This window comes from Solanum lycopersicum, chromosome 2, assembly GCF_036512215.1.
Source record: "Solanum lycopersicum chromosome 2, SLM_r2.1".
Taxonomy (NCBI): domain Eukaryota; kingdom Viridiplantae; phylum Streptophyta; class Magnoliopsida; order Solanales; family Solanaceae; genus Solanum; species Solanum lycopersicum.
Genome location: NC_090801.1, coordinates 31931382 through 31952450, shown reverse-complemented (window position 1 = coordinate 31952450; position 21069 = coordinate 31931382). Strand labels below are relative to the sequence as shown.

The 21069-nt window shown below is 31.7% G+C and overlaps 3 protein-coding genes across 7 annotated transcripts; 2 read left to right on the top strand and 1 right to left on the bottom strand.

Moving 5' to 3' along the window:
- Positions 1-1500: 1500 nt before the first annotated feature.
- On the top strand, positions 1501-3044 carry LOC101262157 (phospholipase A1-II 1). The gene is made up of 3 exons (XM_004231442.5): positions 1501-1921; positions 1995-2300; positions 2371-3044. Exons 1-3 carry the CDS (start codon positions 1592-1594, stop codon positions 2965-2967), a joined length of 1233 nt encoding a protein of 410 aa, XP_004231490.1. The 5' UTR covers positions 1501-1591; the 3' UTR covers positions 2968-3044.
- A 3145-nt stretch (positions 3045-6189) lies between these two features.
- LOC101261863 (uncharacterized) lies at positions 6190-9408 on the top strand. The gene is made up of 5 exons (XM_004231441.5): positions 6190-6392; positions 6703-7276; positions 7824-8230; positions 8390-8488; positions 8922-9408. Exons 1-5 carry the CDS (start codon positions 6262-6264, stop codon positions 9133-9135), a joined length of 1425 nt encoding a protein of 474 aa, XP_004231489.2. The 5' UTR covers positions 6190-6261; the 3' UTR covers positions 9136-9408.
- Positions 9409-10820: 1412 nt separating this feature from the next.
- LOC101261558 (uncharacterized) lies at positions 10821-17585 on the bottom strand. Of its 5 annotated transcripts, none has more exons than XM_069293252.1 (5): positions 17237-17585; positions 16356-16460; positions 15837-16013; positions 12379-14228; positions 10821-11155 (listed from the first exon to the last, which is right to left on the bottom strand). In XM_069293252.1, exons 1-5 carry the CDS (start codon positions 17376-17378, stop codon positions 11006-11008), a joined length of 2424 nt encoding a protein of 807 aa, XP_069149353.1. In that variant the 5' UTR covers positions 17379-17585; the 3' UTR covers positions 10821-11005. The 5 variants fall into 5 exon arrangements, with proteins under 5 accessions (XP_069149353.1, XP_025884944.2, XP_025884943.2 ...); XM_026029159.2 differs by having other exon boundaries at positions 16356-16437; positions 17236-17376; XM_026029158.2 differs by having other exon boundaries at positions 16356-16480; positions 17236-17374.
- Between the last annotated feature and the right edge of the window lie 3484 nt (positions 17586-21069).

Below are 21069 nucleotides of genomic sequence, written 5' to 3'. Positions count from 1 at the left end.
TTTCTTTTCAATTTTATATTTTATTCACTTTTTCATCATACTAATTTTTTGTATTTTATATATTATTATACAAAATTCTAAATAAAAACTAGAATAAATAGAAATACAAATAAAATACATATTGAAATGAATACATACACGATTTTTGAAGAAAAAAATAACTATATAGGGAAAACAATATATGAATACAAATATATTTCTTAAATGACTATATAGATACATCCGGCATCATTATTGGAATGAATACAAATTAATAAAAAACTATAATAAATATAAATAGATTATATTGTGTAATGAATATAATTTTAAATAGGTAAAAATTCTGGAGAAAAAAAAAGAACAAAGTTTAAATTTTATTTGAAAATGTAACTTATGAGAAAATTAAGTGATCCTTATCTTTTTTTGAAATATTCTCTCCCTTGATTTTTTCTCTTTTGTTATTAAATAATTATATTCCTTAAATAAAAACAAATAATAAAAACATAAATAAGATACGTAACAAACAAAAATTTGACATTTTTACTAAATATTGAAAGTGTTGCTAATGAGCTCTCTTAAATGTTAAAATATTGACATTTTAAAAAAATTCTCTATAATTTTTGTTTAAGGATGAAAAGGAATTCCTTAATTAAAAAAAAAATTATTATAGTATTAACTTAGAGATAATAATAAATAATTATCTCTTTTTATTCTTATAAATTTTTATATACAAAAAATAAAAATAAAAATAAAATCTTTATTTTTGTAGCAGGTAAGTTATGGCCTCTAGGGTATATAAGCCACCAAAATTTAAAGCTAAATATTAATTTCAGCCACTACTCAGCTAAAATTCTACGTCGGGGGATATATACAATCATAAATATCGATTTTGATGAATATATATATATAATATAATTTTTCGACATTAAATTCTTTCTATAGCCTTAAATTATTGAGATATCTATTTTTTTTATTAAAGCTCAACTCGCCACATTAACATTCCTAATTAAACTTAAACCTCGGTATATGATATAGTATATCAATTTCTTGGAACATCTAATACTAGAGCCAATAATAATACTCATGAATCTTGTAGTTTCCTTGTCTAACATGCAAGCACTATCTTTATTCCATATATTGCTTTCTTATTATTTTAACTTTAAAGCAAGGACATTCCTATTTTAGAAGCTAAGTGATACAGTGGTGCCGGCTGCCGCTTTGAGTACAAGGAGCGTCACCTTTCCAAATATATTATTGGTAGTTTAATTCAGGAGTTTAAAAAAGAAATAAAGACTTATAAAATTTGTGGTCTATAATGAATGAAAGAAATATATTTATTTATAAATCATTTCATTAAAGCTAAAATAGACATTTTAAAGCTAAACGGTTACTTAAAAAAAATAAGTCAGTAAATTGAGACAGAGAAAAGTATTATATTTTAACGATTTCAATTTGGAGTAGTAAAGAAGCAACTACAAAACATAGAATAAGTTCTTGATGAAATTATGGTTCAGACTTTGGTATAATTTTCTACAATATTTCACGTATATATGTGTCCAACTTGAGGGTTCATATTAAAAGTCTGTGTATATCACTTATATCAAAAGGTTCAATGAGGAATTGGTTCAAAAGAAAAATGAAGAAAAACACAGAGAAGAAAGATAGTAGTATAGCAAAAAGATGGATGCTTCTTAGTGGAAAGAACAACTGGGAAGGCCTTATGGATCCTTTAGACTACAATCTACGTCGATATATTATTCACTATGGAGAAATGGCTCAAGCAAGTTATGACAACTTCAATTCTAACAAGGCTTCCAAAAATGCAGGGAATAATCGATATTCCAGGAATAATTTCTTCACAAAAGTAGGACTCGACAAAGATCACAACAATCCCTTCAAGTATCGCGTAACAAAATATTTATACGCAACATCTTCAATTCAGGTTATATATATTTTTGAATAATTCAAAAGAAGATTAAATAAGTAGTGGTTTTCTAATTATTCCATTCATCCAGGTACCTGAAGCGTTTATAGTAAAATCATTGTCAAGGGAGTCATGGAGCAAGGAATCAAATTGGATAGGTTTCATCGCGGTGTGTACAGATGAGGGAAAAATAGCATTAGGAAGAAGAGAAATTCTTATTTCATGGAGAGGAACAGTTCAAACATTGGATTGGGTAAATGATCTTGATTTTTTTCAAGTTTCAGCACCCGAAATCTTTAGAGGTAATACTGAGCCTCAAATACATCGAGGCTGGTACTCAATTTATACTTCAGATGATCCACGATCACCTTTCAATAACACAAGTGTTAGAGACCAGGTAAATATTCATGATATTAAATACTCTCATCTATGATCATGTTTGATTGCTCACATGATTTTGTTATTAGGTGGTTGAGGAAGTAAAGAGATTGGTAGAAGAGTACAAAAGTGAGAAAATGAGCATAACAATTACAGGGCATAGCATGGGGGCAGCAGTTGGAACGCTAAACGCCATTGACATAGTTGTGAATGGATTCAATAAAGGATGTCTAGTGACAGCGATTTTATTTGCAAGTCCACGAGTGGGAGATTCAAATTTTGTAAATGCATTTTCTAAGCTAGAAAATCTTAGAATTTTACGCGTTACAAATTGCCTTGACATAATTCCAAATTATCCCTTGATAGACTATTCAGAAATCGGAGTTGAACTAGGTATTGATACAACAAAATCAAAGTATTTAAAAGTACCTGGAGATATAAGAAGCTGGCATAGCTTAGAAGCTTATATGCATGGAGTTGCTGGATATCAAGGGGCTAATGGTGGATTTAAGCTTGAAGTAGGACGCGATATTTCGCTCCTTAATAAGCATTTAAATGCATTGAAGGATGAATATTGTGTACCAACTTGTTGGTGGGTTGAGAAGAATAATGGAATGGTACAACAAGATGATGGATATTGGAAGTTGATGGATCATGAAGATGATGATGATTCTGTTTATGCATAAATGGACTTCTGTTTGTATTAATAAAAAGATGTGTTATGTTGAGAAGATATTATATGACGTTGACAATTTTTGAATAAGTTTGGTAAAGTAATATATGTAGGTATTTGAATTTATATAAAATACATATCTATCCATACTTAACTATCACATATACATATTTTATCTCTATTTTTAAAATATTACATAGAATATCATTTTTAAAAAAATATATCATATTTATAAAAAAATTAAATCGGATACACAATCCCTTTAAATATGATAATGAATAATTATCTTAAAATTACATCTCCTCAATTAGTTGGACACTGCCAATTCAAATTAATTTTGTTTTTATTCTTTTAAGTTGTTTCCCTTTCCAATCCCAAACACATACCTCACGTATCCCACCATTATCCCTTTTTCTTTTTCTTCATTAAACGTTTTCTTTCCCTATCACAAAAAATATTGTATCTCATTCTCATTCCCACACGTATTCCTTCTTCCTTAACCATTTTTATTTCCTTTTGCATGTGCTAAATTCATATCAAACTCTACATAATTAGCATTAGTTAAAGTGATAAAGTAAGAGTATCTTTAGTTTTTTCTATTGTATATTTGTTTTCAATCATATCATGTATTTGATTCGATGTTTTAGATTTTTTCTATTCAATTTATCGTAGGGTTTTTATATTGTTTGCTCCATTTTAATGGCTCGTAATTAAGAAAATAGTATGAATATTGTTATGTATCCGAGACACATGCTTTTAAATATAATGTATGAAATTGATACTTGATACATCGAATTAATAATAGATACATGAAATTAAAATTAGATCTTATAAATAGATACATGAAATTAATATTATCATATAAATAGATACATGAAATTAATATTAGACACGTATAACAAATATACAAAATTAATATTAGATACTTCTATGGTACATATGAATCTACTTGTATGATACGTATCTAAGTGTTTTGTTTGTTTGATACATCATATATTGATAATAGATACATCAAATTAATGAATTTTATTATTTTTGTCTTTTATAAATGATATCAATGAATTTATTATTCAAATAATAATAAAATGAAATTAATTAAAATAGATATACTCCTTGATTTCCGCCTTATATTAAGAAATTAGGTTATAACCAATTAATTCAAACAAATAAAATACGTATCTCAATTTTAAAATTCGACATATACTTGTATCTCACAGATTCAAACGCATGTATCCTAAGTATGAAATATGATAGAGGAAGTAATATTTAAAACTATTGAAAATCTAAGTAATTAGAACCTAAAGTAATGAAATTTATGTAGTCTATCCTTTAAATTTTATTGGATAAAAATAATTTGAGCTATATTTTGAATACACGTTTAATCCAAATAAATTGTCTAACTTAATATACTTACATTAATTATTCAAGTATAATGAATGTGGATTTAATAGAAACTCCTAACTTAATATACTTACATTAATTATTCAAGTATAATGAATGTGGATTTAATAGAAACTCCAAGTTTACGAGGCTTTTTCGATCATCTGTCTTAATAAGCTGATTATGATTTATGTAATGCACATAACAAATAATGTAAGTTATCAAACAAGTAATATAGTAACTTTTACAAATTAAATTATCGAACAAAGGATTTATGATTTGCAAACATCTAAGTTTCCTTTTAACTATAACTAAATTCAATTATGTGAAAAGAGTTTGAATATTGTGTGTTTAACTAACAACTAAAATGAACAAATTAATAAAATTAAATATCAACAATTCAAATTCACTTGGAATTTTTGTCAATGACTTTAGAAATTCCAAGGCTACGACTTAATTATGAATTCATGCAAAGTATTTTTCCACTTTTGAATTCGAATAACTATCTAGTGGTTAATAATAATAATGTGATAATTGTTTTTTAAACCTCTAACCACCTATCAAAATTAATAATTTAACTACATGGTTTGGCATGGATAGATTAAACCAATTATGGATCCTTATCTCTCATCTCTTTCTTAAACAAGGTAAATTTGGTATATCTCTATCCTGGCTATATAGAAATCAATTTTAATTTTTAAAAAAGAATAATCTTGCTTTTTATATTTCATATTATATCTCTCAATTCCTCTTCCAAGTTGAAGAATATATAATATTTATATTTAATGATGATCAAGCATTGAAATAATAAAATCACAAAAATAACTTTTAGTAATAATCAATCTTCATCCAACGTTTCAATACTAAGTAATCATATCAGCGCCACTATCGTAGAAAGGTAAGATTTAGTTCTCTCATAATTTGATTATCACAGTTTAAATTTTCAAAATTCATTTAAAGTATTAAAAGATAAGAAAGTGTAAAAAAAAAACCATAAAATGTATAAAATGTTGATGAAAATTCTTGCACAAGTCATTTAACTCTCGATACAAGAATTAAAATTAAAAAAAATATATTGTTTATTTATAGACTCACCGAAAATGCATCAAAATCGGCCAGTTGCAGGTTCGTGGCACGGAGTCCATCGCAAACCTGCTATTTTCTTCGGTCTGAATTTTTCTGTTTTTGTATTTTATAAAAGTTCAATTAGATCAGATTTAAAATAAATTTGGTTCAATATTTTTCAATTAGGTTATTTAGTTATGTTGACGATTAATAAAATCAAAATAATAATATTAAAATATAAAAATATATTTTTTAATATAAATTATAATATTTATAAGTATATCAATTATAGATGTTTAAGTATAAAATATAAATGTAAAATATAAATGTAATATCACGAAAGGTAATAACCAAAAAGGGATTGGAAATGGATTGTAGGTGGTAATAGAAAGATGATTTTGATTTTTTTTACTTTATTAGTGCTAAACCTTTTTTTTCAAAAAAAATATTTTCAACATAAAATTAGGAGTTAAAAAAGTTATTTTTAAATAGTTTAATTATCTAATAGATCATTATAATAGTTTGAATGTATAAGTGATTTAATCTGACAAATTCCAGGGCAACTTTATGCTTTTTTCTAAAAATTAATCCAAAAATGTTAGTGTGATGATTCCAAAAAAATAATTTCTTAAATAAATTGATGAATCCACCCTACTTATTACTGAATTTATAAGAGAGGAATAATGGTTTGATTAATTAAGACTTGTCCTTGGTCATAGTGCCAAAAATCCATGGCCACGAAATGGACCACGTAGATTTAGAGATTATTTCCCGCCATTATATTTGTGGCGGCAGAGTAAATAAATACTCCATATATTGTTCTCCAGTAACTTACTTGCCTTCCCCAAAAAATAATATTGCAATGTCGGCGAAGAAATTGACGGATTACGAACGGCGGAGGATTGAGAATATAAAACGCAATGAAGAATTGCTTGCCTCCCTTCAGATTCAGTCACGAATTTCTCAACTTTCTTCTGAAACAAAGCGTCCAAGGTAACCCTATTTTTTTTGTTCGTTTCAAATCTCTTGTTTTCACTATACTCTACTCTTTCGGCCCGCCCGCCGGAGTTTGCTGATCCAACATTTTTAAATTTTTTCCGGGAACAAGTTTCAAAGTTAAAATAATAATATGTTAAATGTAGTAGAATAATGATGTACTTCCCCAAAAATATTATTAAAGTGAAACCAGGAATACCATATTCATGTTTGTTTCTTGTGAATTTTGTATCCTTTTTATTTTGTTTTTATGCAAATAGTTATATTTGTGAGTGTAAGTAAATTAGCCATTTGGTTGACATGGCAGAGCTCAAGGCAAATCACATCAGCGAAGTACACAGAAGAAACAAAAGTCTAACTCACCGATTGTGCTGCGGCGGTCTCTCAGGAGTCAAGGTATTCCACCGGATTCCTCTGCCGCCGGTGGGCCAAAAGAGAATATTGATGACAACTCACAACCTACTGACAAAAACTCACCTTCAGAACCTATTCCCATAAGTATGAGTGATGCGTATGATGGTGATTTTGATATCCCAAATAAGAAATTCATTGAAACAATTAAGGGTTTTGACGACGAGAACATGGATAAAAATTCTGTTTTAGGTGACAGGATAGGGAAAAAAAAGGCTTCTGGTATAGTTAATTTGGAATCGTTGAGGTTGGAACCAGACAACATAGCACGGGTTGTGCCAGGAAGAATATTAAATGTGCGTTTTTTTCCCACCAACAATGTTCGAATGGTTGCTGTAGGGAACAAATATGGCAATATAGGTTTCTGGAATGTTGATGCTCCACAGGAGGATGGAGATGTGATTTTTTTGTACCGTCCTCATTCGGGGCCAGTTTCAGGAATACTTGTGGAACCTTTTTCTGTGTCAAAGGTATGGTTAATTTTGTTTCAAGAGTGTTGTACATAGCTAGCAGTCTTGTAATTTTCTTACTTAGATGGCCATTTCTTTCCAGATACAGTTATCAGATAAAAGGAGTTATTCTTTTGAGATACAGTGATTAGAACAAATGTGTTATCAAAAGTTGATACCTTTACTTCTTACGTTGACCTTTTCTTTTCATATGGTGTAACTGCATGCTTTAGAAAGGAAACAAACTTAGAAAACTGCATCTGTGTTCAAACTGTATTTAGTACCTTTACAAGTTTATGCTGGTATTCTATGATGTGGATTATTCGATTATGCATTTTACCTTTTTATTGCTCGTCTTTATATGATTATCGTAACTGCTCTCTTGCTTTCCTGGATTATGCTAGGATGAGATTTTTAGAATGTTGACCAAATACCATTAAGAGGAAAAATATGGCAAGAGATTCTTGACTAATAGGCATTTTGGTTTTACAGATTTGGATAAGGCGTCATGAGTGACAAATAGCTCTTGATATGTGTGTGTGAATTAATCTTGCCTTTCTTTTTGCAGATGATCACTTCTTGCTATGATGGATTAATCAGGGTAATGGACATTGAAAAGGAAATGTTTGATTTGGCATATATGAGTGAACATCCCATATTTTCCATATCACAGAGATCGCATGATGTGAAGTCCATATATTATGGTGAAGGCAAGGGGGAACTTGGTATTTGGGATCTAAGGGCAGGAAAATCTTCAGCATTGTGGAATTTGCATGAAGATAGGATCAACACAATAGATTTTACCTCTGAGAACTGTAATATTATGGCTACTAGTTCTACAGATGGTAGTGCATGCATTTGGGATTTGAGAAAAGTTGGTGCACATAAACCAAAATCTTTACAAACTGTCTTCCACAAAAGAGCAGTACACTCGGCTTACTTTTCACCTTCAGGAAGGCGTCTTGCCACAACAAGGTATTTACGTTCCCATTCTTAATAGGTTATATTGTGGTTAGTTGAGAAAACTAAAAGCTTTACATCATAAATTTTAAGTGCCTTGATTACTTTTATCATCATCTCTGTAGCAGATAGCTAATTCTTTTTCTTGTTATTTCTGTTTTTTGCTTCGTGCAGTATTGATAATAATGTTGGTGTGTTGAGTGGCGCTAATTATGAAGATACATCTATGATCTCCCATACTAATCACACAAACAGATGGATTTCCTCGTTCAGGTACAACTAATCCCTTGATAACAATTTTTTTTTCATTTTGATTTATATGAGTTACATTACCGGCTTCCCTAAGTTCAAAATGTGGTGATGTTTTTTTTGTTATAGAAGCTATTGTTCATAGTTATTATACTTTTTGTATTGATGTGACAATGAGATATTTGCTATAAGGTGTATCAGTTCTTCTACTTTGAGCATCTAGTTTATGGGACAGAATTACTATAAGTTTATCCCTCCTTTTTGAGATAATACTTTGATAATAAAAAAAAGATGTTTACTTGTGATCAGTTCAATTTTTTACTGGTTGAGATAGGTAGTTGTTGTGTGAGTATTTCCAAAAGTTTAATATGGTCATTATTTACACTAGACTTGTGCATGCTTTGTCATCATAGACTAACAACATTATTTTCTGTAATATGTTTACTTGGGGAAGCAGAGGAATATGGGGTTGGGATGATTCCTACATCTACATTGGTAATATGCAAAGAGGAGTTGATGCAATCTCAGTACCTGACAAGAAACTTCATTGTACCTTAAGAAGCAAGCACATGACTGCTATTCCATGCCGTTTTGATGCACATCGCAAAGAAGTTGGAATGCTTGCAGGGGCTACAAGTGGTGGGCAGGTATATATCTGGACAGCATCTTAAGTTGGTGCCAATAGATCCTCTCCAAATGTGATCATGGAGGCAGAGCTGCATTTTCCCGTCTGGCTAATGTTTTTGTGGAAGGACAAGAAATGATTTACCTATAGGTTTTTGTGGAATCTTTTTGTTGTTCACTGCTTAATAACTGTTAGTTATGTAACTTAAGCAGTTTTTAGTCTAATCTATTGACCAAATGTCATAGTTTCTTGGTTTGCAATTACCTGGTGTTTCCAAGACTATCTTTAAAGCTAAATATTCAGTACCACTTGCCTAAAACCCTTGTGTTGAATGTTCGGACTCCGAAACCCTTTTACACATCGTATATGTTATCGGAAGGCTTTTATCAGTTGACAACGCTACATTTATCTTGCTTCCTTTTTCAAGTGAACGTATTGTACTACCTGTAAGTAAGTCTAGACACTGATTGGAAAAATCAGATTAATTTGTAGTGTTATAATAGTATCAAAGGCTCTGCTCAGACCGAGATACGTTAAGATTTTGACCTTAATGAGATAATTTTTTCAAATGTACAGTGTTACACAAATACTACTATGGTTATAGCATGCGCATTCCTCCTGAGTCGCCCAATCTTGTTCCTTCCTTTTTTTATGGTGTGCACAGATTGAGAATGTTGGCTTATGGTTAAAGTTCGAGTCTTTATCAATCATGGACTTTTATTGATTCATTTTATCTAAAATGTTGTGCTTCTGCATACCACTTTATGTTATTTCCGATATATACTCTGCATAGGTGTGATCAGTCTTTACTATACAAATCCTCGCCCCTACCTTGTTGGAGACGGGCTGATGATATTGCTGAGTACTTTCGTTACCCATACAACACTTGTTTAGATTTTAATCTGCCAACACTTTTCGAGAGGGTACTTGGCGATTGTTCAGTAATGAATTACTACCCTTGTTCACAGTGGGGTCGAGGTTTACGTTACTGCTCTTTTCTTCCAAACAGTATTTGTGTATCTCACATGATATATTTCTCTTTTTGACATTCGAACCCTTATATTTTTTGTCACTCATGAGTCATGCTCGTCCTACAATAGGTCTTGGATTATGGTTTAAACTTGTGCTATATCTCTCATACTTTTATCTACTTTATTATCCTATTAACGCTTCCTTGTGACCCCACTTGAGAATGGTTAGATGTCATCACGGCTAAGGTAGAAGTGGGTTTGCAACACATTGATTGAGGCTATGTTTCTGATGATTGGGAAAAGTTGATAAAAGAAAATGATAAGAGAGAAAATGTTTACTTACAGAATTCAGGGTGTGCAATAAAAGTAGTGTCAACTTGCTGGATATGAATAATTTATCAGCATTGCAGAGCATTATTGTCATCCACACTGTCACTGGAAAAGACAGCCATAGAGGATGAAGAAAATTGGTCAACTAAAACATGGGTCGAACTTGGAATTTCCAGAATCATATAAATTTTATTGCCACTTGCCTACACTAATAAGACTTCAGAGAGATGCAGCACAACACAAACTTCACATACAAAAGAGAATTGAGATCATAAGAGATGTGAAAAAATTGAAAACAAAGACTGGTTAAAGACATGCCAACGCTTGTTTACCACTGCTGGGTCTCATCTTACAGTATAGGTCTCAGGGTGTTAGGAGAAAAGTTGGAACATGAATGGGGGTAATAGGTCCTGCAAAATTTAAGGGGTCGTTTGGTTGAAAACAAGTTATATCATTATTAATTATCCAGAATAAGTTATTCCACAATGAGGTATCCCATCACTTAAGTGTATAGTTGAGATATCGGGGACAAGTTTAGAGATGCACTGAAAGCATTATCAAAAAATTACACTAATAATATTAACCTATATACATGTTGGACTGACTATTCCCTCCTTACATCTCGGATAAGAGGTTGCTGATTTTCCAAAGCTCCTCAAGAGCTGTCATCGCTGTTCCTTGACTTTGACCAGCCAAATCAATCTTAGAGACGTTTTTGAAGGTCCCAACATGACCCTGAGCTTGCAGGAATTCAGACTCGATTACCTGGAAAAATGAACAGCAATAAACGAACTGAAAAATAGACCAGATAAACTATTGAACCAGGTTTTCTCTATTAGAGTAAATACAATTATCTTTCAACAGGAACCGGGACCAAGTCAAAGCGCTGCAGGTCTTGCAAACAATTGAAATCACAAAAAATACTTAAAACTGGGCAAGAAATTTATCACAACTATTTCCATACATTTGGACTAGTGCATCCACAAAGACAACTAGATAGAGAGTGCATGTGTTTGCTTCCTTGTGCATGTTTTTCCATTAACTTTGCAAAATATAAAATAATAATCCAGTTCTACTCTCTTTTGTTTTAATTAAAAAAAGAACACGGTCATGAGTTTTATCCCATTGACTATTTTATTATTAAGGCAATAAATGAAAGGTCTGTACAATCCAGTACTAATTGTACTACACAACCAACCTAATTTTATCTGACAGATCACCAGAGTGCAAATATGTTTCAAGTCCATAAATATATCACATAGCTCCTATCCCTTTGAAAATCTTGCTATATGGATGGTGTCGGACAATGTTCTTTTGTGAAACTAATAGGCATGCATGCCTCATTGATATTGGGCCCCAGGTCCATCTCTAAATTTCTATTTTGGGAAGCATAAACAATAATCAGATAGAATCTTAAAACATCTTTACTTCACAAAAAGGAAAATATAAAGGGAAATGGAGAAGATAAAAGAACAAAGAGACCATGCTAAGATGAAATGCACGAATTTGGAAAGATGAAGTCTGACTAAAACAGAAGAAATTAGTAAATTCATATACAGAAAAATTATATAATTCGTTCAGCTTCGTAATTGAAGCTCCAGAATGTCTTGAGAAAATTATAAGAGCTAAATCCACATAGTTAAATTATTAAATTTTGTTAAGAATGTTCCAACAAAATTCGAGAATGCTAACCATCGAAAGGATGGATAAATTATTTATTATCTAAAGGTATGTTCAGTATGGAGGAAAACATGTTTTCCATTGTGGTCAAAATTTTGGAGAACATTTTCTCTAGGAAAACAAGTTCCTTAAAAATTACTTCCCAAGGGAGACTAGTATATACAAAAATAACAACTTCACTTGAATCCCAAGCTAGTGGAAGTCAACTGAATGAATCGTCATGATTCATTAAGCCCTATTTGGAATCATTTTATTCCAATATTCAATAAGATAACTACATATAAAGTAACAAAGTAAAGCACTCTAACCTGGATTTTTTCGTGCATAGACTGTCCCAGATTTCTCAATGTAGCTATAAGATTTTGGTCTACAGTTTCCTCTTTGATTACTTCATAGTTATGAGATGCATCAGCTGTAGAAGAACCAGCTGGAGTGGTCAGATTATTCCCACCATTGCAAGCTTTTATGGAATCACAAAGACCACTTCTATCAGACGTTTCCTCATCAGCATTTCGTCCAAATTTCCATAACCTCTGAAATTTACCAGAAACAGATCTCTGTTCCTTCAAGCCTATTGTACATTTACCTCCTGAGGCATCGTTAGGTTCAGATTTTGAACAGGCCTGCTGTGGTGGATCCAAACTTCGGAGAGGTGAGTTTCCCAGATTGGTTCCAGACACCTCACCTCTATTGGCATCAACGTTAGTTTCATCTGCATATGAGTTTGATGCAACACTACTCTCAGATCTATTTTCAGGATCACCAGCATGTATAGGACTTGGGGGATCTGAGAAAATAGAAGCACTCTGTACACTAGCAGCATTTCTGCTTGACCACATTTGCTCAGATGCGCAAGTCAAATCATCTCTACTGTAACCATCTTGTACATTTACCGCAACTGGGTTTTTCTCCTGTACATTATCATCACCAATATGATTATTTTCATCTTCATCCGAACAAAGGTTCTGAGGCATATCTTTCAATAAATTTTTCCTAACCGATAACTTGGGATCTTTTCTTCCATTATTAACCTTAGATGGCGATGGAGCTGACTCGGTTCTAGTATGATGCAACTCAGAGCAACCTTTTCTTTGCTTTGAAGTTTGTTTCTGTATGCAATTTTGCTTGTGCTCTTCTTCTTTGTGTATAACTCTCCACTTTTCTTCCCAATAGCTTTCTGGTACCAAATTTATAGGAGTCCTTTGGGAGCTTAAATCATTTGAATTGCTATGACCACTCACAACTTTTGACTTACTTCTACCATAGTCTCCACCTTGGCCAACTAAGGGAGTTGAATTGCTGACCTCCGTTGCCAAAGCCTGCAGGGATTTTGCCTTTGCTATCAGTTTTTCTACAATTGCGTCATCTGGAAAATTTAGCAATCGTTGAAGGCACACAGTAGCATTTTCAGTGGCAAGTAGTGAAGGTCTCAAGTGAAGTATCATAGTAACTGCATAAGCTGAGATGAATGTTCCTCTGTTTGAATTCAAGACACTGCAGCTCGACTCAGCAGCAATTTCAGAAGATTTCACCATCTTCTTGTTTTCACATGCAAATATTTCATCCCAGATTATCAATAGGTCTTCAAGTGCAAATTCACGCCCAAATAGTACTCGTAACCAACGAAGTGCAAAGTACTGTGGTTCAACCCCTAGCTCGACAAGGTGGCTGTGGAGAGAGGAATCAATAAGTGAAAGCAAATGGTAAAGTGCTGCTGAAGCTTCAACGACAGGGGAAAAGCCAGCATGAGGAGTACCATATGGTGAATGGGAGAAGAACTCTGCCATAGCAACTGCACCGCTAGCCCCATTCATCAAAGCATCAAACATACAGTATGCATCATGTTCCATAAACTTCTCGGACAAAAGAATACCAAGCTCACCTTCAGTACAGTAAGCATCATTCAGCAAAACAATGCATTGTATCTTGGGATCTAGTTCAGTTAAACTAGTAATTTTCAGTGGACTGCTTTCGGATCTATTTTCTTCTTCCTCAGATTCTGAAAATTTTCGGATATCAAATTTATATGTAAAATCGTTTTCATGAAATGAAAAACCATCAAATTTGTCAGCAAAGTCATAAAGATTCCTCACTTCAGAAAGCTGCTCAATATCAGCTTGAAGAACATAGAGAAGTGGGGCCAACAGTTCATGCATCCCTGCAAACCAAAAGCAGAATGCTTATCATCTTACTGAGAGGACAAAAAAAGATCAATTATCACAAGAATAGAAGAGGACAAAAAAAGATCAATTATCATAAGAATAGAAGGTACATGAGTCATGACATATATACCTTCTTCCCCCTTCCCCCCCCCCCCCAAAAAAAAAAAAGAAAAAAAAAAAAAAAGACACATGGCACGGTCGCTAATATGGACTCCAAGGTTATGTTAGATTAAGCAGATCGAAGCGAATACAAAAAGAGGGGAGCTTTTTCATTGTCAGCGCTTAAAAGGTGAAAGGATTCGCCGAAGTGTTTTATCTATCACGAGGCAAGGAGTATCTCTCACGACGCAGAGTGTAAGCCCCATGAACTATTTCTTTTTGCCAATTTTAAACAGAAAAATGCACATATATAAAAGAAGAAAGGAGCCATTCTCTCAAAAGTTTTACTTGTGCACGTGTACATAAGAGGTTTTAAATTAGACACATGATTGCTAGGGTTTGAATATCTATGTTCATTTTATTTTGGTTCAATATCTATGTTCATTTTATTTTTAACAAGAAGATTCTTGTTCTCTCTCTCTTTTTTTTTTTTTTGTTTAGAATGGCATCCAAGCCCATTTTCATCTACAACCATAAATTGTCCGTTTATTCATTTTTTATTTTGAAAACTCTTTACATGTAAGGAACAGTACCCAATGAGAAGCGAAGATAAATAATTCATTTCATCCACCAGCGTCATTATTAGTATTTTCTAGAATCTACTATTTTAACTCTTCAGAGAATGTTCTATCGTCAAGTATGAATCAGCTAGTTTCCACCCCACAAAACACGACTACTTCTTCTCTTGGGCAACCTTGCACTTCAAGTTCTCATCTTTGTCTCTCTTGTTTTCTTTCCCACCAGTAACTAGAATTAGAATTATAGTGGATTACAAACTAAAGATACTGAACCTTCAATCCGAGATGGTTAATGGAGAAACAATATTTAGAAAGTTAATGTTCAGTAAGTTCTACCGAAGATTAAGTTGTAGGCTGAAAATACTGAGATTTATGATTTCATTTGTCATATTTGTGATGTGAATTGGAGATTCCCATCTGGCCTCGCCTAAAACTTGGGATGTTCCTCCAGCGAACCTTGCGGCCTCCAGCAGTATTTTTTATCTTCCTCACCCAAAGAAGTGCCCGGGAAAAAGCTTTAGAAAAACAGAGGTCAGAGCAAAGCAATCACTTTAAGACAAAATGGGCTATTAGGCATCAGACGGTGCTACACAAAATGTAAATCAAAGGGAGCAGCACACAACATAGAACATTGGATAAAGACACACCATAAAGGATGCCACTTTTTTCTTTTTCCTATCAGTGACAAACTAATAGAGCACAGAGTCTTGATTGATAATGGGAAATTTTGAGTATGGGATAAGATTCAGAACATGCATGTTATTTGAAAGACTTTGATCTCCATTGACTAATTACAAATGCACAATTTTTTAAGCTACTTATCAAAAAAAGATTCTTTCATGCACAACAACTGAAACAAGTAAAGGCACCTAATCAAAAGGAAACAGAGGAAACAGAGCTACAAATGGCATGAAATACTATATTCACCTTGCCTGTAGCCGAATTCTGGATGTCTAAGACACCAAAGCAACAATATTCTTCTCAATGTGGCTTGACAACCAGGTGTTTGAAAGTAGTTACCATGCTCAGGATATAGACGAGAGAGATCCTGATCAACCATTCTCTCCAATTCAGCATTCCTGAAGAAGCGACTCCACATGCTATCTGCAGGAAAACCCCACAATTAGTGCATAGGTAAGGTCACCACAAGCTACTGACTCACCAAAGTGTCTTTTCCCAAATGGCAGAAGTAGGGCTGATTAAATTCTAAACCAAGGAACCGAAATAGGACAGATTAATTAAGAAGCAGGATTTAAAAACAAAGCTCAATGGAAGAACCATTTCAAGTTGCAGTAGTGAATAAAAATGTCCAAAGGGATGAAAAGATTAAAGATTATTCTAGTAAAAAAATAAGATACAGGTAAAATGCAGAAAGGTGCCCAAAGTGAATATTTTTCATTATGGACATATGGAAAAGGGAGAAGATCACTTTATCAGGCGTGTTACCTGGATTTTGTGAGAGTGGATTGTCCATGACAAGATCAAGAGAATTACTTCCATCTTTCGGAACATGTGGATCAATCAGAAGCTGCCGCCTCAAAGAAGCATACCCGAATTAAAGCAAAAAACACCTTAAAAGATGCATAAGCTAATCTTTATAACCAGAATGCTTCATGTAACAAAATTAAAAACATATGCTGGAATAACCATTAGAACAAAAATTAAAATAAGCAACATGCTCAAACAGACTATATCAGTAGATTTTGTTGTTCACTGAACTTGATGCGGAAATTTCCAAATCCATAAACAATACGTATCACACCAAGATGTACTAGAAAAAAAAAACGAGCTTTCTCCACCGAAGTTTTTCGGAAATGAGCTACACGACAGCCTAACATGTGAAACGGCAATACTTATCTGTGGTTATAAGTCACCTAACACCTAAGTTAACACAATCTGATTCAGGGAAATACCCAAAAAACTCATAGACTGTTATGTTTTTGTTTCCTTTTAAGATAAGGAAGCAACACATGGCTGTTCAGTATTACCAAAATATCAATAGATGAAACAAGTACATAATTTTTTAAGATGATCACAGTTTATATTTTACAATATGGTTGTTATAGCAACTTCAAACTTGAAATAGAGAAATCTAAGTTTGACGAGTAATTCGAGTGAAATGATGGTTTCCGAGTGAAATAGATGCTACTACTTCAACTTCCAAACACCCTTTTTGTACTCTAAACTTCAAATGATCTTTTCTTCTACCCTTCAACCAAATCACATCCAAACTAACGCGGCGGACGCCTACTCAGGAAACTAAGAAGAGGAAAAAAAACATAAACTGACCGGATTAAGAAAATTGCAAAGTTTACAATTTTTATACCTCCTACGACAATCGGCTGTGCTGCGGCGAAGATCATGGATGGATGAATCAGGGGAAGAAGGCAAAATACCCAAATCAATACGCCATTGCACCCCCCTTAGATCTCCAAAACGTCGAGCTTCTTGAGGCAATGTAGTCGACATAGCTTTCTTCCCCCTTCTTCTATATCAAAGATGCAGCAACCAGAATCAAACTACATATCCATTTGCTCAAGAATTTGCCATGATAAATTGAAAAGGAAACAAGGAAATGTGTGAAGGAGAAGATAATACGGGAAGCAGAAAAGCAAAGAAACAGCAGATGACATTGGGAGAAAAAAATAATGTGCTAGCCTAGCCAAAATAAGGTAAGAATGCCTCTTAAGTTTTCAATTTTTTTTAAAAAGGGACAAGTGGGTCCCTTTCCCCCCTCTATTTTCTTGATTTTTAACATTAATAAAAAAGGATCAAACTATTAATTTTTTAAAACTTAAAGACTCAAAATAATATTTTTAAAATTTTAATAAAATTCCAATTTAAAAAGATGTTGAAGAGTTTTTCATTAATAGAATAGAATCAAACGACTAGGACAGCAAATGAACGATAAGTTGAAAAAAAATTCAATTTTTTTCAATTTTAAAATCATTATTCAATAATTTCTATTGTGTTTTCTTCTTAGTAAATTTTCTTCTCTTTTCTATTTCAAAATATCAAAACTAGGGTTTCATAAAGAAGAAAATCATTATCATATGTATAATTTTTTTTATTTTGCATTGCATTTATTCCGCTTGAAGTTAAAATTAACTCAAAAGAACTTTTTAGTCTGTATAAAATTATTTTATGCTAATGATTTAGCCAATGTAGTTGTTTTAGCCAACAACTTTTACAGTTGTCTGAACAACTATTGAAGTTATTTAAAGGAATAATTATGCATATCTTTCGAATACAAAATGGTCCAACAACTGCATGAAGTTGTCGGACGATTAGATAAGTTGTTTCCACAACTACGACAGTTGTTAGACAACTGTGTTCAGTTGTTGATCAATTGATTAGTTGTAAGACAAACAATATAATTATTGATGTTTAATGTACTATAATTACACATTTTCTATTGATGCTGTTAAGTTAATTTTATATCATTTACTAACTTTTTAACTATTTTAGTGTAGATATAATGCGTCAATTTAAGAGGAAAAGAATTGGAACATCTTCACCGAATCCAAATGCTAGAAAAAATGATGAGAGCTATAAGACTTCTAAGAAAAGAGGTAATGCAACACTTCAAACTTGAAAGAGCAACAATGACTTATTAGTAGAATAAAAAAGTGATGAAAATAGCGAGAAACAATCTAGTGAGATGGAAAAAAACTTTAAGAGCAGCGGAGACCTATTAGGTGGAGAAAAAAGTAACGAAAATAGAAAAAATTCAAGCGAAAAAAAATTAGATGATGAAAGTGATTGATATAAATTAGTGTAGAAGAAAAAGGTGATGAAAGTGAAAGTGAAAGTGAAAGTGATGGAGAAAGACTTGATTCAAGTTTATGATTGCAATATTCATGTGCGTGATGAACTGACTTTCACATTGATCCAACTCATTTTCATATTGTGGCCCAAACTACTCAAGCAAAGCGGGATGTTCAATTATTTGTCTGAAAATTTATTGAATGATACATGGTCATATGAGCGTCTAAAATATGTGCCAAGTAACCATTTTTGTGCGGCATTATGGACCATATGCTTGTATTTTTATTGATCACTTGCTTGTTGGGATGAATATGACTTGCCTTAACTTAGTTTATACTTAATAATGTAAAAAATGAATAGATTGATCTTCAATTATTATTAAACGACTTACTTTATTACTCAATAGTTTACAAAAAGACTAAATTGATATTCAACTATTATTAAAGCACTTAGTTTATACCTAATAATTTATAAAATGGTTAGGCCGATCTTCATTTATTATTTAACTTAGTTTATACTTAATAGTTTACAAACGACTAAATCGATCTTCATCTATTATTAAATGACTTAGTTTATATTTAATAATTTACAAAATGACTAGATCGATCTTGAGTTATGATTAAACGACTTACTTTATACTTAATAATTTACAAAATGACTAAATCTATCTTCAATTATTATTAGACGACTTAATTTATACTTAATAGTTTACAAAATAGCTAGATCGATCTTCAATTATTATTAGACGATTAGTTTAAACCTAATTATTTACAAAATGTCTAGATCGATCTTCAACTATTATTAAACCACTTAGTCTATACTTAATAGTTTACAAAACAACTAAATCGATCTTCGGTTATGATTAAACGACTTAGTTTATACTTAATAGTTTATAAAACGACTAAATTGATCTTCAACTATAATTAAATGACTTAGTTTATACTTAATAATTTACAAAATAACTAGATCGATCTTCACTTATGATTAAACGACTTAGTTTATACTTAATAATGTACAAAATGGCTAGATTGATCTTCAATTATTATTAAACGACTTGGTTTATTCTTAATAGTTTACAAAAAGACTAAATAGATCTTCAACTACTATTAAATGACTACTTTAAACTCAATAATTTACGAAATGACTAGATCGATCTTCAGTTATTATTAAACGACTTAGATTATACTAATTGTTTAAAAATAATTAAATCGATCTTCAATTAATTATTAAACGACTTACTTTATACTTAATCGTTTACAAAATGACTAAATCGATCTTCAATTATTATTAAACGATTAGCTTATACCTTATAATTTACAAAATGGCTATATCGATCTTCAGATATTATTAAACAACTTAGTTTATACTTAATAATTTACAAAACGACTAAATCGATCTTCAATTATTATTAAATGACTTAGTTTATACTTAATAATTTACAAAATGAGTAGATCGATTTTCAATTATTATTAAACGACTTAGTTTATACTTAATAGTTTATAAAGCCACTAAATCGATATTCAATTATTATAAAACGACTTGTTTTATACTTATTAATAGTTTACAAAATGACTAAATCGATTTTCAATTATATTATTAAACGACTTAGTTTATACCTAATATTTACAAAATGGCAAGATCAATCTTCATTTATTATTAGACAACTATGCAAAGTTGTTAGACAACTCTCCAATATTGTTGGACAACTCTTCAATATCATTGGACAATTAATGCAATTGTTTGAAGGGCTTGACTCTTCAACTGTTATAGTTTTTCAACAACATTTGACATTGTTAATATAAAAATTAGAAGTTCTTGATAAAAATTATAAGTTGTTAAGATACAAATATTAAGTTGTTTGATCTAATAATCGTATCATTAAGTACATGTTATAAATACAACAAAAAATACATTTTTATAATTCTTCAATTGACCAACACCAAAACACAATTGTCGAACAACTGCACTAGTTGTTGGGACAACTTCTACTATTGCCGGATAGCTAAAGACAGTTGTTGGACAACAACAAAGACATCTAATTATTTCAATAAACAACTTCGATAGTTATCCAGAAAACGAAGAATGTTGTTGACTGAAACAATCATTTTGGGTTCACTAGATGCAGCTTAAGAATTGACACAATGTGATTTCATACCTATCAATAGTACTCTTTTTAGTTTATTCAAACAAAACAAATACAATGCAAAAAAACTCAAACATATATATTTTGATATTCTTTTTCATAAATTTTTCTTGATAGATCTTCTATATAAAAGCATAATTTTGCAAATAAAGGAAGATGAAAAACAAGAAAAAAAAGAAGGATTAACAAATATAGCTGCAGTTGAAGAGGATCGATGGGTAGAGAATGGAGTTGAGAAAGAACGCCTTT

Excerpts from the sequence above, each read along its gene's own strand:
- LOC101261558 (XM_069293252.1), bottom strand. The coding sequence starts at position 17,378 with ATGTCGACTACATTGCCTCAAGAAGCTCGACGTTTTGGAGATCTAAGG. Across the intron at positions 16,014-16,355 it reads TCCACTCTCACAAAATCCAG|ATAGCATGTGGAGTCGCTTC; the intron begins GTAACACGCCTG and ends GTTTTCCTGCAG. Across the intron at positions 11,156-12,378 it reads CTATGCACGAAAAAATCCAG|GTAATCGAGTCTGAATTCCT; the intron begins GTTAGAGTGCTT and ends TCATTTTTCCAG.
- LOC101262157 (XM_004231442.5), top strand. The coding sequence starts at position 1,592 with ATGAGGAATTGGTTCAAAAGAAAAATGAAGAAAAACACAGAGAAGAAA. Across the intron at positions 1,922-1,994 it reads ACGCAACATCTTCAATTCAG|GTACCTGAAGCGTTTATAGT; the intron begins GTTATATATATT and ends CCATTCATCCAG. Across the intron at positions 2,301-2,370 it reads ACACAAGTGTTAGAGACCAG|GTGGTTGAGGAAGTAAAGAG; the intron begins GTAAATATTCAT and ends TTTTGTTATTAG.
- LOC101261863 (XM_004231441.5), top strand. The coding sequence starts at position 6,262 with ATGTCGGCGAAGAAATTGACGGATTACGAACGGCGGAGGATTGAGAAT. Across the intron at positions 8,231-8,389 it reads AGGCGTCTTGCCACAACAAG|TATTGATAATAATGTTGGTG; the intron begins GTATTTACGTTC and ends TGCTTCGTGCAG. Across the intron at positions 8,489-8,921 it reads AGATGGATTTCCTCGTTCAG|AGGAATATGGGGTTGGGATG; the intron begins GTACAACTAATC and ends TTGGGGAAGCAG.